The 16,601-nt window shown below is 39.1% G+C and overlaps 1 protein-coding gene across 4 annotated transcripts in view; it reads left to right on the top strand.

The window, feature by feature from the left end:
• Positions 1–16,601, top strand: part of SMCHD1 (structural maintenance of chromosomes flexible hinge domain containing 1) — a 116,778-nt gene that overhangs the window by 15,469 nt on the left and 84,708 nt on the right. For all 4 annotated transcript variants that reach the window (XR_015793931.1, XR_015793929.1, XR_015793930.1 and 1 more), the window contains exons 2-4: positions 11,524–11,685; positions 15,229–15,311; positions 15,397–15,527. Coding sequence is in view for 1 of the 4 variants with exons in the window: in XM_088130648.1 (XP_087986774.1) it covers positions 11,595–11,685; positions 15,229–15,311; positions 15,397–15,527 (305 nt within the window). In the remaining 3 variants the exon portion in view is untranslated. The remainder of the gene's footprint in view (positions 1–11,523; positions 11,686–15,228; positions 15,312–15,396; positions 15,528–16,601) is intronic.

The raw sequence follows: 16,601 nt of genomic DNA, 5'->3' as shown, positions 1-16,601 counted from the left end.
GCAGTGACTGCTTGGATGAGTCCTTGCAGTTTTCAAGGCAATTGTTTTGGAAGTGGTTTGCCAGAGCCTCCTTCCTAGAGCAGAGCTCAGCTGGCGAATGCAGGAGGCGGGGTTTCCGTTGCTTCGCGCCCTTTTTGGGCGCGCGCGGTTTTTCACGCTTACTGGCAACTGCTCCCAACTCCTTTTTTGCAAGGCACCGCCAGCATATTTCCTCCCACCGGAGTGAGAGTACCCATTTATCTACTCACGTGAGTTTTCGAACTGTTGGGTTTACAGGAACTGGGGAGGAAACAGGAGCTCACCCTGCTAACGCGAAGGCTGGACTCGAACCACTGAAGCGTCGACCATTTCTGGCTGGCAACTTTCAGCATCATTAAGCCGCTGCGCCACCACGTCCCCCTCCTTTCTTATAAGTTGGGATTATTATCGAATTAAGCCCAGCATTTGACACTATACCATAATGGTCAATAAGTGTAAACAAGGTAGCCAGTGGTTGGGCCCACCAGTTAATATGTTTTTTAAATAGCTGGCAGGAAGCCCATCCAGATTGGGTGATTTCCCGATTGTTAAATTATTAATTAGCTCAGTAACTTCGTCTATGCTCACTGGGGGCCACAGTGGCAAACCTGCAGGGGTGGGGTCTTTGACCTCAATATGGGATGCTACTGGGGTATCGTATAATGTTGAGAAATTTACCACCCATTGCTGGGGAGAAATCACAGGGTCATCCAAAAAAAAAAAAGTTTGCCTTTGGGATTATTTAAGGTTAATCTCCAAAAGGATTTGCTATCATTAGTTTTTATAGCCCTGTGCAGCAGATCCCATTTACCCTGAAAATATAATTTATTTTTCTTAGATCTTGAAAACTTTTCTTATATTTTAAACATTCATTATAATTGCTAGGGTCCCCAAATTGGCATAATTCTTTGGACATAGCTCTTAATCTCTTTTTCCCATTATAACACTCCTGGTCAAACCAAGTAGTGGGTTTTAGGGCCGCCGACTCTACTGGTTTGGCTTTAGAGCTACATTTACTAATTAAAGAAGCGTAAGTAGTGAGAGCCTCTTCAATCAAGTTTGAATTACTTAGCTCCAATTGCAACCTAGTCATTGGTTCCAACCCAAGTAAGGTATAAAATTCCTTTTCTAGGGCTGTAGACCAGCTAATTCTTTTAAAGATATTCTCTGGGTCTTGACTGTCAAAAGATGATACTTATTCAAGATTTAGACAGGTTGCAATTTAGAACGGTAACCAAAGGTAGATGGTCACTTTCTGTACATATTTCAATATCAAAAGAGGTAATATCTAACAGTAAATTGGGTGAGCAAATGACATAATCAATCATACTTTGACCCCGGACAGATCTGAAAGTAAACCCCTTTGATGCTGGGAAAAGGCATAAACCATTTAAAATTATAAAATTATGCATAATGCAAAAGTCTAACATTTTATCTCCTGCAATATTAAACACCACATAGCTAGATGAATGGGGTAGACACAAGATCGGCAGTAAAAGCTCTTCACCATCAAAGCCAGACTTTATAAGCCAGTCATAGATGTTATCTCCAATTCTGGTGTTGAAGCCACCAGCCATAAAGAACTGATCAGCAGGAAACTTTTTAGTTAAAAGCAGTATATAGTTAGAGAGCTTATCCCAGTTGTCAAAGTGTTCACCACCTTCCATGTGATGAGGTAGGTAAACATTAACTATAATTATGTTTATGGAAGGTAGTGCCAGCCTAAGCATTTGTGCTATTGGAGGGCATGGGTCTAGGGGTAAAGTCTCAAGTCCAAGCTTGGCTTTTACTAAAATTGCAAGGCCTGCCCTAGAACGACCCTTGCAATGTAGCTTATAGGCTAGAAGGAAAAAATTTCTAAAACGGTTAAGATTTAAAAGGTCCGTTGACCATGTTTCCTGTAATAAAATACAGTGAAAAGAAGTTAAAAAATTTAGAAAATCTGGATCATACATTTTGTTTTTCCATCCCGCTATGTTCCAAGAGACCAGATGAAAGGGGCCAGAGGGGTGATAAGATGCTAGTCAAGCTAACTCAGTTATCTGGTTCAAAGAATTAGAAATGTCGTCAAATATACAACCATTTGGTGGTATCAACTGTAGCGTGGAATGGCCAGCTTCCATAAATGTGGTGTTTAAATCAATCAATAGATCCTGAGAATTGGGAGTGGCCTAACAGTCCCCTGGGGCTTTAAGAGCAATTAGAATAGACTTCTCGTAAGACCTTGGTGGAGAAAAGATCACGCTTTCTTTGTTATTCACTGAAGAACAGGAAGTTACATTTTCTCTTATGCTTTGAAGTCTATTTTTTATGATCTCTAATCTCTATGATCGTCTGTTGCTCCATGGAGGATAAAGTTCCAAAAGAGTGAAAGAGATCTACTTCCATTGAATTCTCTAGGAAATTATGGGTTGTAGAGTTCAGAACTTGGGCTCGTTGTTCGCCGATAGCTTCTGATGACTGTTGGAATTCTTTTACAGTCCTGTCTGTTGAGACCAGCTGTGAATGCTTTAATTCCCTTGGCTTGGTCAGAAATTCCTTATTTGCTGTTTTGATTACTGACAACTTTGGGAATAATGCTTTGATTGTTGTATTAATAAAGATGCGTGCTGGGAAGACCCCTTTTGACCATAAGGACTTTTTGTACTTTTGAATTAAAGAGGGCAATTTGGCAGATTTAACTATTAATACTATTCTTTGGGCCCGGAAGGTATAATTAAGGGATTCTATGGATGCAAGATTAGGTAGGCTCTAATATGAAAAAGATCACAGAGATGAGCTTTAGCCTGGAATTTATGTTTCCAGCTTGGTATTCTCTCTCTATAGCTACAAACTGTTAGACATACCTTGGTTGGTTGTAAGACCAAGCTTTGAGTGTTGTCTTTACCTCCTAGAAAATGCTCTGGCTCACAGTTGTTTCTCCAGGAGGCTTCACTCTCCTGTCCATAGGCTGGATCTTGAAGTACCTCCTGTGTTCTTTGTTTAAGTGTCGGAGAGGGCATCTGATGCTCTTGAGGTATTTGATCTATTTTTGCATGAAATTTCTTCGTTTCAGCAATGAGACAAGAGAGTTGAGATTCAATTTCTTTCATGTTCTCAAAGATACGGTTTACAGTTTGTGCAATCAGGGCAAGATGAAACTGCACATCTAACACTCCCTTTTTCTCTGTCTCTTGCTCTTTCTCCTTCTCTTTTCCCTCTGACTCTGACACTCCATAGGGTAAAGATATGTGCTGCCCCTTTAATTGCCCCGCTCCAGATCTGGCTTCGGCATTTGTTTGCTTCCCTAGTACAGACCTAGATTCAGTTCTGTCCTCCAGTTCCACAAACTCATAACTGTCTCCCAGGGGAGAAAAACAATTTGCTGTACTGAGAGCAAACTCCCACCTACAAGCTTTGCTTTCAACGTTTGAGGTAAAAAAGTCTCCTATTTTAGATTGCTTGCAAGCTGGCAGTGATGTCGACTCCTCCGAATTCCTTGATCGCTTGCCAGGAGCCATCTCAGCTTGTTTTAAATAGGAGGATAAATATAAAATAAAATAGGCTGGTATTTAAAACAGTAGATTAAAAGAAAGGGATAAAAAAATTGTCTTTTGTAAGAGCTCTTTACATCAGTTGCTGCCTTGTCGCCATCTTGATTCCCTGTATCCCTGTTGCTTGTCATATTCCTGTAGATATTCCCTTTTTTTTTAAATAAAAGAATTAAATAAATTAAAAGTTGCCAGTAAGTATTAGTTTTGATAATGTCAGACTTAGAGCTGGGCACAGCTAAAAATCTTCACTCTCAAGAAACCTAACTCTGCATTTAGTAACGAAATAACAGCAGAAGTTTCACAGACAACACTGCTAAATAAGTTTCCTTATTATAGACATAAAATAGTAATATATACAAAGAAGATCTGTTTATTGTATAATAAAGAAATCAAGCCCAATACTTATTTAGCCAGAGGTTCAAATTTTATGTATTTTTCTCCTGTCTTTTTGAATCAATGGACTTTTGGTTGTTATTTTCCCAGCCTAAGAGTGTCCTGCTTAGTGATTGCATAACAATTCTGCCTGGCCTCAGCTATGCTAGTTCTTGGCTTACCAACTTCTGCTCTTAAGGTAACCAAATAGAACCTCCATATTGGAGGCATTGTGTCACTGAATACTATTAGCTATGATAACTGTAAAAAAAATGTTACTCTTCTATTTGCTTAGGAGCTTATTCAAGAAATCTGGAAGGCCACTATGGGAAATAATTATTGGATCAGGATTCCAGCAAGATATTCCTTAATGCTCTTAAATACCTGAACCCCATTCTCTCTATTAACTTGGAGATTTCTCTTATAGCTGTTTGCTATTTCCTTTGAAGAAACTTTTGTTATCACAACTACTAGTAAAGCAATAACAAGTGAAAACTTTGCTAAGTATATTTACCTGACAAATCAATTTTAAACCAAAATAGTATTTTTAAATAAAAACTTTTATTATAATATATAAAAAGTACAATTAAAATACAAAACAGAGAGTACGGCAAAGAAAGACGATAGAATTAAAAGAAAAAAGACAAAAACTAAAATAGTGAGAGTAGATAGAAAGATGAAACAGAAAGTGACTTCCGACTATCTCCAATATAGATATAAATACAAATTAAAGGAAAGTTAATCTCTTACCACTAATTAATCCAAATTCACATTATTTCTATCAACACAAACCATCTAATCATTTAAACCCACAATCAAAGCCTCATTTTTTCCCTACACAAGCATGTAATCTAAGAAGGGTTGCCATGAGGAGACAAATTTAGAAACAGTATCATCTCTTATTAATGCCATTAACGTCGCCATTTGAGCCAAGTCCATTAATTTAATGATCCATTCTTTCACTGTAGGTATTTGTGGATCCTTCCATCATTGAGCATATAGCAGTCTTGCAGCTGTGATCATATACAAAAGCAAAGTTCCATGTTGTTTCTCCAATCCTTTCTCCATCAAACCCAATAAAAACCCTTCTGGGTTTTTTTGAATGCTCACTTTAAGAATCTTTTGAATAGCAATACATATCTGATCCCAGAATTTTTAGCCTTTTCACAGGTCCACCAAAGATGATAAAAGGTTCCTTTACCCTGTAAACATTTCCAACAAACATTTGTTACACCAGCATACATTTTTGGTAACTTATCAGGAGTTAAGTACCAATAATACATCATTTTATAAAGATTTTCTTTTAAATTATAATTCAACATAAATTTCAAACCTTTATTCCACATATTTTCCCATTGTTCCAACATAATATTGTATCCGAAGTTTTTAGCCCATTTGATCATACATTCCTTGACTTGTTCATCTTCTGGATTCATCTGTAACAACCTTATACATTTTAGCAATAAGATGTTCATCATTTGTACACAGTTGAATCTCAAAATAAGTTCTTTGATTAGCAAATCTATAATTCTTACTGTGGATCTGGAATAAATATAAGATTGTCTCCTAATGTACCTCTGTGGTTGTCACCTCAGGAAGCATTTACTAGAAGAGAAAATGTGGGAGAAATGAAGTGGTTAAAATATAAAGACTTGTTAAATTTTGAGGAGGGTGAATCAAATTTCAAAACAAGAGAGCAGTTAGAGTTAGAAGGTTTTATGTGTTTATTCATATGCAATTGTTTGAACCCCTTCATGGATCACTGCCTTGTCGTGGCGAAGGGGCTTGCGTAACTCAGTGAAGCCATGAGCTATACCGTGCAGGGCCACCCAAGACGGACAGGTCATGACAGAGAGTTCTGACAAAATGTGGTCCACTGGAGAAGGAAATGGCAACCCACTCCAGTATCCTTGCCAAGAAAACCCCATGAACAATGTTAAAAGGCTAAAAGATATGACGCCGGAAGATGAGCCCCTCAGGTCGGAAGGTGTCCAATATGCTACTGGGGAAGAGCGGAGGGCAATTCCAAGTAGCTCCAGAAAGAGTGAAGCGGCTGGGCCAAAGCCGAAAGGACGTTCAGCTGTGGATGTATCTGGAAGCGAAAAGAAGGTCCGATGCTGTAAAGAACAATATTGTATAGGTACCTGGAATGTAAGATCTATGAACCAAGGCAAGCTGGATGTGGTCAAACATGAGATGACAAGACTGAACATCGACATCTTGGGAATCAGCGAACTGAAATGGACGGGAATGGGTGAATTTAATTCGGGTGACCATTATATCTACTACTGTGGGCAAGAAACCCTTAGAAGAAATGGAGTTGCACTCATAGTGAATAAGAGAGTGGGAAAGGCAGTAATGGGGTACAACCTCAAAAACGACAGAATGATCTCAGTGCGTATCCAAGGCAAACCATTCAATATCACAGTCATCCAAGTCTATGCCCCAACCACTGATGCTGAAGAAGCTGAAGTTGACCGCTTCTATGAAGACCTACAACACCTTCTAGAACTAGCACCAAAAAGATGTCCTTTTCATCATAGGGGATTGGAATGCTAAAGTAGGAAGTCAAGGAGTAATCGGAATAACAGGCAAGTTTGGCCTTGGAGTACAAAATGAAGCAGGGCAAAGGCTAATAGAGTTCTGTCAAGAGAACAAGCTAGTCATAGCAAACACTCTTTTCCAACCACACAAGAGACGACTCTACACATGGACATCACCAGATGGTCAATACCGAAACCAGATTGATTATATACTTTGCAGCCAAAGATGGAGAAGCTCTATACAGACAGCAAAAACAAGACCAGGAGCTGACTGTGGCTCAGATCATGAGCTTCTTACTGCAAAATTTAGGCTTAAATTGAAGAATGTAGGGAAAACCACTAGACCACTCAGGTATGACTTAGATCATATTCCTTGTGAGTACACAGTGAAGGTGATGAATAGATTTAGAGGATTAGATTTGGTAGACAGAGCGCCTGAAGAACTATGGACGGAGGTCCGTAACATTGTACAGGAGGCAGCAACTAAAACCATCCCAAAGAAAAAGAAATGCAAGAAAGCAAAATGGCTGTCTGATGAGGCTTTACAAATAGCTGTGGAAAGAAGGAATGCGAAAAGCAAGGGTGAAAGGGAAAGATATAAGCAACTGAATGCAGATTTCCAGAGAATAGCAAGGAGAGATAAGAAGGCCTTCTTAAATGAACAATGCAAAGAAATTGAGGAAAACAATAGAATGGGGAAGACTAGAGATCTCTACAAGAAAATTGGAGATATGAAAGGAACGTTTAGTGCAAAGATGGGCATGATAAAGGACAAAAAAGGCAGGGACCTAACAGAAGCAGAAGAGATTAAGAAGAGGTGGCAAGAATACACAGAAGGACTATACAAGAAAGATCTTAATGTCCCTGATGTCCACGCTGGTGTGATCACTGACCTTGAGCCAGACATCCTAGAGAGTGAAGTCAAGTGGGCCTTAGGAAGCATTGCTAACAACAAAGCTAGTGGAGATGACAGTATTCCAGCTGAGTTATTTAAAATACTAAAAGATGATGGTGTTAAAGTGCTGCACTCAATATGCCAGCAAGTTTGGAAAACGCAACAGTGGCCACGGGATTGGAAAAGGTCAGTTTACGTTCCAATTCCAAAGAAGGGCAATGCCAAAGAATGCTCAAACTATCGCACAATTGCACTCATTTCACATGCTAGCAAGGTTATGCTCAAAATCCTACAAGCTAGGCTTCAGCAATACATGAACCGAGAACTACCGGATGTACAAGCTGGGTTTCGAAGAGGCAGAGGAACTAGAGATCAAATCGCCAACATTCGCTGGATAATGGAGAAAGCACGAGAGTTCCAGAAAACATCTACTTCTGCTTCATTGACTATGCAAAAGCCTTTGATTGTGTGGATCACAACAAACTGTGGCAAATTCTTAAAGAGATGGGGGTACCAGACCACCTTACCTGTCTCCTGAGAAATCTGTATGCGGGCCAAGAAGCAACAGTCAGAACCGGTCATGGAACAACCGATTGGTTCAAAATAGGGAAAGGTGTACGACAAGGCTGTATACTGTCACCCTGCTTATTTAACCTATATGCAGAGTACATCATGAGAAATGCCAGGCTGGAAGAATCACAAGCTGGAATCAAGATTGCAGGGAGAATCATCAACAACCTCAGATATGCAGATGATACCACCCTAATGGCAGAAAGTGAAGAAGAACTAAAGAGCCTCTTGATGAGGGTGAAAGAGGAGAGTGCAAAAGCTGGCTTGAAACTCAACATTAAAAAAACTAAGATCATGGCATCTGGACCCATCAATTCCTGGAAAATAGAAGGGGTAGAAATGGAAGCAGTAACAGACTTCATTTATTTGGGCTCCAAGATCACCGCAGACGGAGACTGCAGCCATGAAATTAAAAGACGCTTGCTCCTTGGGAGGAAAGCTATGGCAAACCTAGACAGCATATTAAAAAGCAGAGACGTCACCTTGCCAACAAAGATCCGCATAGTCAAAGCTATGGTTTTTCCAGTAGTAATGTATGGCTGTGAGAGCTGGACCATAAAAAAGGCCGAGCGCCGAAGAATTGATGCCTTTGAACTGTGGTGCTGGAGAAGACTCTTGAGAGTCCCCTGGACTGCTAGGAGGTCAAACCAGTCAATCTTAAAGGAAATTAACCCTGATTGTTCATTGGAAGGACTGATAATGAAGCTCAAGCTCAGATACTTTGGTCACCTAATGCGAAGAGAGATCTCTTTGGAGAAGACCCTGATGCTGGGAAAGATTGAAGGCAAAAGGAGAAGGGGACAGCAGAGGATGAGATGGTTAGATAGCATCACTGAAGCAATGAGCATGAAACTGAGCAAACTCAGGGAGGCAGTGAAGGACAGGAAGGCCTGGCGCAATATGGTTCATGGGGTCACGAAGAGTCGGACACGACTTAACGACTAAACAAAATTGTTTGAATGTTTCAAGCTGGACAAAAATTTTACACCAAAATAGCATTAATGAAATATTAAAAGTCTATTACAATACTTGCCAGCAGTGTTGTCCTTCAAATACCACAGAACTGCCATTTTTCTCAAGAGACAATTTTGGTCCTGAATTTTAAAAAAACAGTAAAAATATGGAATGCATGATCAGGACTTCAAAAATACAGTGGTACCTCGGGTTATGAACGCTTCTGCTTATGAACTTTTCGGGTTGCGACCAGCTCCGGCCGCAAAAATTTACCTCGGTTTGCGAACTCCGCCTCAGGGTACGAACCGGATCCGCGGCCATTTTCCACTGTGACATGTGGTCCGCGGCCATTTTCTGCCCGTGCCACGTGGTCCGCGGCCGTTTTTCCGCCCTGCCGCATGGTCCGCGGCCATTTTTCCACCCGTGCCACGTGGTCTGCGGCCGTTTTTCCGCCCTGCTGCACAGTCCGCGGCCATTTTTCCGCCCTGCCGCATGGTCCGTGGCCATTTTTCCGCCCGTGCCACGTGGTCCGCAGCCGTTTTTCCGCCCTGCTGCGCGGTCCGCGGCCGTTTTTCTGCCCTTGTCACGTGGTCTGTGGACGCCGGAACGGATTAACGGTAATTACATTGAACCTTATGGGAAAATTTGCTTCGGGTTGCGAACAAATCGGGTTGCGACCAGAGTCACGGAACGGATTAAATTCGTAACCCGAGGTACCACTGTATTTCATAATCATGATATGAGAATTAAAAATTAAGAACCAGTGTCACAAATTTTAAAAACATCTAATCACTTTAATAAATGTTAATATTAACATTGTTAATTTTTTTTTTTTATGAAATACAGATTGTAAAACTGCTTTTGCATATCTAAAGGGACCTAGGGTTTATCCACACTTACCATTTAAGATGCTAATGTCTTCTGCCCATGCTTGACTCTAAATTGGGTTAAGAAAATCCTGTTCAGACTAAGATACTTTGGAACAGCTTGCTAGGTGTTCAGATTGGCCTGCAAGTTACATGTTCTCCCCTGGAAAATTTCCCTGCTGCTGTGTTCCTGCCTTTCTATTCCATGATAGCAATCGCCAGTCACTTTCTTTCTTATGGATTGGATCTTCCCGGACATGCATACTTTTATATGCATAGGTATGCATTTGTATACATACTTACATGCACGTACACATATTGGGTATATACACACATGCACATACACAGAGTTCATTCAAGCATGAGGGCACAAGAAGAAACTTAAAAAGATTTCTACCATGCACTTTAATAGGTTCTAGACTTACAAGTACTGTATAAGCATTCTTGAAATAGTTCAGTGATTCGAAACTTTACTTATCATACTGAAAATTGCCAGTTAAAACCCAGCTGAAAAGGTATTTTTCTCCTGGGCTTTTTAAAAAAATGTAGAGGAGAACAGAGATAACCTTGATGAAAGAATGCAATAACCATTACAAGAAAGTCAAAGACCTCTCAGTCTTGGGAAAATATGAGAAAGTAACTAAAAGTAATCCTGCCTTGATAAGAAAGGGCAGATGGATATTCTGGCAGGCTTTCCCGATTCTGTTATACCCAACAGTAGAGTAGCATTCCTGAAATCCTTGCTTTCTGACCTAGCTTATCTTGAAGGGGTGACAAAAAATAAAGCTACTGTAAAACCTAACTTATTTTTTAAAAAGTGGTCAGAGGGAAAACTATTAAACAAAAGAACAATTGCAGGTAACTCTCACTTACCAACCACAGTTGGAACTAGCAACTCCATTACTAAGCAACATGGTCGTAAAGTGAAGCATTACATGATTGCACCCAACTTATGGCCTGAGTTTGTCAGTTCTGCCAGCAGTCATTAAATGGATCACCATGGGTTGTTAAGTGCAACATCACATGACCACAACTTGTGATTTCCTGCAGTCTTCCTTACTGACTTTGCTTGTCGGAAGCCAGCTGTGAAAGTCACAAATGGCAATTATGTGAGCATGGGATACTGCGACCATCATAAATGAATGATGGTTGCCAAGCCCAAGTGCCCAAATCGTGATCACGTGACCATGGGGATGCTGCAATCACCACAACTTCAAGGCCAGTGATGAGTCTACTTTTTCCGAGCTGTCATAACTTGGAACGGTCATTGAATGAGTGGTCAGTAAGTAAGGACTATCTGCATAATTAAACAAAAATTCTGCCTGGATTTGAACCAGCAACCTTCTCCGTGCTAACCAAAGACCACAGCCACTATGCTCTGACAACTCTGTTATTAAAGAGAGGTGTAGAATGTATTAGAGTGTGTGGTAAGCATTGGCTTAGATGAAGGGTCAGTCCTTCTGCAAAGTAGCAGGTGAACCTCAGAGATTAATCTACAAACTAAAGGGTTGTATTCCAAGGAGAGGAGTACTTAAGGTGACATAACAGTGAAAAACTGTATTTTGGATGTGGAGGAGAAAAAAGTGACTGAGATCACTTTAAAGGTGAGTAAGGGATTTATGTGGCAATGTTATCCATTACTACCCTTTAGAAATGTTTGCCTGCCCTTTTTGGCAATAGGGCAACTGGACAGATTATAAAGCATTCATATTTTAGGGAGTCAGTACAGAAAATAAATTTTCCTTATTTAAAGTTCCATATGTGTCTTGTAGGTCAAATCGTTAAAGACAAGAGGATTTTCTACTTACTACAGAGAGTTGATCAGTTACTTACTTCAGCAACAATGGAGCGCATTGAGTTTGTGCCACATTATGACACAATTTTGAAAAGTGGAATGTATGAATACTATGCCAGCGAAGGGAAAAATCCTCTACGTAAGTATTTAAATATTAACAATATTATAAGAGAGTAAGCAGGCACACAATGGGTGCTGTTTGCTAAGCACATGCCTGGCTCCCAGCCCTGAACACACTTGGCAAACAGCTGCCACCACAGCATTCCTTTCAATGTGTATTCCCGATTGTATGCCTGCTTATTCTCTTGTAATCCCTTCCTCTCCAGTCTTGCTGCTCTGCAAGTGGGGGGTGGGGGAGAAGAACTACAGGTCAGGCACAGGACAATGTGTACTGACTGTAATAGCAGTCATGTGACTGAGGGATGCTGCAAAGGTCATAAATGCAGGCATTGATCATAAAGCTATTTTTTTAGCATCGCCATAGCTTTGAACACTCGCTGAACAAGGCAGTCAGTAAGCAAGGTGTGCCTGTACACTGAAGCTGATTTGAATGTGCTCTTCCTGCGTGAGTAGTTATGAAATATATTTCCATGTAATATCAAAAAATGCATGAGAATAAGATTGCTTTTCTGTGCTTGATTCAAAATATCCACAAAGAACGAATGTATTCATGTAATAGTAAAAGTCATTATAAAATCAAATAATAAAGCACTTTTTTAGGTACTGAAGAACTTTAGAGTTGTTGAAAGTCAGATGGTGTACAAGTTTAATAAATTATTATGGTTGGTCACACAGCCAGATGTTTAGACTGGATTTGGCAGTTTTATCCACCTGTTGAGTCCTTCCCAAGGACCTGGGATTGACAGAAGTTGTTGTTTGATAGTGTTAAAGGTATTGTTACAGGATATAAGCTGTTCCAAGTAAAGCTGCCTTTTGCAATTGACTGCTTATGATTTTGTCAATGCCGATGGTGATCAGATGGTGTTCCAGATGTTTTGGGATTGCACCTAAGGCTCCTATACTGTAGCTATTGGTACTATCTTTGCTTTCCTTTGCCATAGTCATTCTACTTCTATTTGCAGATCTTTATATTTTGTGATTTTCTCCAGTTCTTTCTCTTCTATTCTGCTGTCTCCAGAATAGAAGAAACAATTCTCTTGCCTCTTCTCTTGTCAATTAGGAGCTGGTCTTTTGTCCCTCTACTGTTTGGGCAGTTTCCTTTCTGCTCAGATAGAAATAACTTGTTTTGACTATCCACTATCCAGACTTTTTTGTTCTTCTTATCAACAGTTGTTAAGTTTGGGGTGTTGTGTGGCAGGTGCCTGTTTGAATTCTGAAGTCTCAGCTTGTTCATTTTCTATTACTTTGTGTGTTTTGTGGTCCCATCAGTTCTTGCTTGCAAGCGAATGGTATTTCTTGCAGGGCTTTTAGTTCAGCTTGAGTCCAGTCCACTATTCCAGCTGTATATCTAATGACTGGAATTGCCCAGGTGTTAATCGCCTTGATGGTATTTCTGCCACTGAGTTTGGACTTTAAGATTGTCTTCAGTCTTCTGAAGTATTCACACTAACCTTCTTCTTGACTTCAGTGTGCTTGATTTTGTCAGCCTGAAGGATGCCCAGGTATTTGTAGTGATCTTCTTCATCCAAACTCTTGATGTTATTTCCATTGGGCATCTTGATTCCTTCAGTTTTCACTATTTTTCCCTTGTTGATGGTAAGGGTGACACATCTGTGCAGTCCAAACTCCATTGCAGTATCTTGGCTATATATTTTGACAGTGTTGAGCAACAATTCCATTTCAGATGGTGCTTTTCCATACAGCTTCAGATTGTCCATGAAAAGGAGGTGGGATAACCAGGCAGATGTTTTTGATGTTTGATAATTATGTTCTGACTTGTTCAGTATTGTTGACAGAGGAATCAGTGCAATGACAAACAGTAGTAGTGATAGTGAGTCTCCTTGAAAGATTCCTCTCTTGATGTTAACCTGTCCTAGTCTATTGCAAATCCAAGCTACATTCAAGTTGGTCTTCCTTTTCTTACAGTTTTTCAAAATCATCTTGTCAATTAGGAGCTGGTCTTTTGTCCCTCTACTGTTTGGGCAGTTTCCTTTCTGTTCAGATGGAAAGAACTTGTTTTGAACTAGGTGCTGTTTGACTACATCAGCTACCACACCAGTTAGCAATTTGAAAGTTGTTGGCAAGCAGGTATTTGGCCTGTAGGCACATGTTTTGATGGTGTTAATAGTATTATCACAGGATATAAGCTGTTCCAATAAAGCTGCCTTTTGCAATTGACTGATGGTGATTTTTTCAATGATAATGATGATGATTTGAATGCAAGTGAAGGGTCTTAAAGTCAAACAGATGGTTCCTCTTTGTTTTGCTTTGTTGCTTCTTGTCTATTTTAAAATGGTTGTGACCTCAATATATATTTCCACACATCAGCCTTGGATACAGAGAACATTGAGACTGTTTCAGAAATCAGTAATTGTTGTCCCTTCGTACTTCCTCTTTAGCTTTTTAAAGCCAAATGAATAGAGGTGCTTTTTTATTGGGTGGTTGGTCACTAGTAAATTAATTTCTAATATCCTGGTGTTCTCTAGTCCTTTTAGAGTTTGGTCCCGAAGAGGTGATGTGTTATGTATGAAATGCTTGTCCATGCAGATATGCGAGCTAAGAAAAGACATTTTAAGAACGTTTTTAAGATCATACCAATTTATGTATATGCTGTTTTATTTTATTTTTTAAATTATGGATCCTGCTTATGTTTTATGTTTTCCCTAGTTTTGTACGTCACTCAGAGTCCTGATACTGATTTTATTTGTGTATGAGAAGGGGGATATTGTTGTAACAGGGATAATTTTATTGTAGGCAAATTTGGAATATGTTTAAATATAACAGCAGTATGTGCATATTTTAAATAAATATACTTCTTAGTTTCAGAGTTCAGCTAAAATGTTGAAGAATGCAGTTGTCAAGTTGACCATTATGTTTTTATGTAAATAAGAGATCTGTTATTTAACTGTGTGCTGAATGAAATACCTTTAATTTTCAGATGTTGTTCCCAGCAGTAGTAATATGAACACAAAAGTGAAGAGAAAATTATCCCTGGGGTGGGAGGAACTAGGGATGCAAATGCACTGCTACTTTTCTTAGATCATGTTAGATCATGCTGACTAGCATAATCAATGCAGAGATGAACAGATCCCCCAAAGGGATTGCAACTATTTGAGCATCTTCCAAATCATAAGTTACAGAGTTGTAAATAAAAGTACTGTGATATACTGCAACAATACTACAATGCACAGCTGTGCAATGTTTGGGATTTAGTTCCAAAAAAGGTGATTTGGAGCAGGTATAAGCATGAACATGGCATCTCTTTACAACTTTTAAAGCAAATATATTTTTTCCTGGGATTATGTGACTGTCCTTCGGTTCCCCTGAAGCATATTTTTGGAATCAGATCATAAGCCCTGCACAGCCTTACTATATATACATGCATACATACATACGTATAGGATACATGTATACCGCATATACTAATGAATCTCAGTTATAGATGCATAGATTTCTAGTAAGTAATTGTCAATACTGCTTCTTTTAGAAGTGGGGTAAACATTTGTATTTTAATTTTTGTTTTCAATAATGATAATTCTTAGAAAGTTTTCCTTTTATTTAGCATTTGCACTTGCAGAATTGATTGATAATGCCTTATCAGCTACTTCTCAAAATTCCAGTGTTCGGTTCATACAGCTAAAGATGGTAAGATACCAAATAATTTTTTAAATGTTTTGTAGCCATATTTTATTCTTGTGTTTTCATATCTTGCTGCTTTTTTTGGTAACAGTTATTTGATGATACCCAAGGAAAACCAGCTATTGCTGTGATTGATAATGGAAAAGGCATGACTTCTAGACAACTAAATAACTGGGCTGTGTTTCGACTGTCAAAGTTTACACGACAAGACAATATAGAAAGGTGGGAACATTCTAATCTCAGTTTATGTTTAAGTATGAAATGTATATATTAAATCATACAAAGCTTACTTTTTCACTTACAATAACTGTCTAGCATTGTAGCATAATGAACGTTTATTGTGGCAATTGTAAATATACCTCTTGATGCAATCTCTAAATGTGTTTATTGAGAAATAAAGATCTATGAAACATATCCCCAGCTAATTGTGAGTTAGCTTAGTTTTTAATTTAAGTGTGGTCTCAGTGTAATAAAACGAAGCCTGCTAACTCTTCTTAGTGATCCAGCTTTTTCTGTTATTTCTAAATGCTCAGAAATCCAGAAACCAAATGAAAGTTCAAATACATTTTGATATTTCAGAATTTCAGAATTTATCTTATATCTTTGAATCAATTTGCACATTGATTTCTGTGAATCTCCTAACTTGGTAAATACTGAGATATTTTCATACTCATATTTGTGCCAATTCTGTGAAATGCTCTAGAACAGAGATGGGCAATCAGTGGGCAGTCAGTGCATGCAGGGTGCATATGGTTCCCTGGACTCTATGATCCACAGAGCTCCACCAGTGAGAAGAACCAACATTTTTTGCCCAGTTCTTTTGCAGGGGCAGGGTTGCAGAGTTTTGAGAGGCAAATGTGTGGCTTAAGTCTTATTCCTAACAAAACCAGGTCCCAAATCGGGTTACTTTTTGCCATGAGAGGTTAAGGGGCAAAATGAATATGCTGAATATTTATAAAGCTCCCATTTTGCCAATAAACTGTCCCCAAAACACAAAGTCCAAAATTATCAGCCCACTCTGCTTATGTTGTGACATCATCAGCCTTGCCCCTTGTCAATCTTGGTCAGGGCATATAAATAAGAAACAGTTAAACAGTCCCTAGGGTGAAAAAGATTTCTGTTCCTCCTTTTGTAGCTTCCGTGAAGTACTGTGATGTTCCTGAACATGACTATAAATATATAGTAAACATATTTTATAATCGAGATGTCAAATAGTTCATAAAATTTATATGGAACTATTTTTATCAGTTCAAAGCTTTGTCATTGATTACTGTTTTTAATTTCATTTAATAACAC

Source organism: Python bivittatus, unplaced genomic scaffold (assembly GCF_059951505.1).
Source record: "Python bivittatus isolate LINGU-HERP-01145 unplaced genomic scaffold, Pbiv_v1 ctg000840_np1212, whole genome shotgun sequence".
Taxonomy (NCBI): Eukaryota; Metazoa; Chordata; class Lepidosauria; order Squamata; family Pythonidae; genus Python; species Python bivittatus.
Note: the sequence above shows the minus strand (reverse complement) of the source record. Positions and strands in the feature narration are given on the sequence as shown.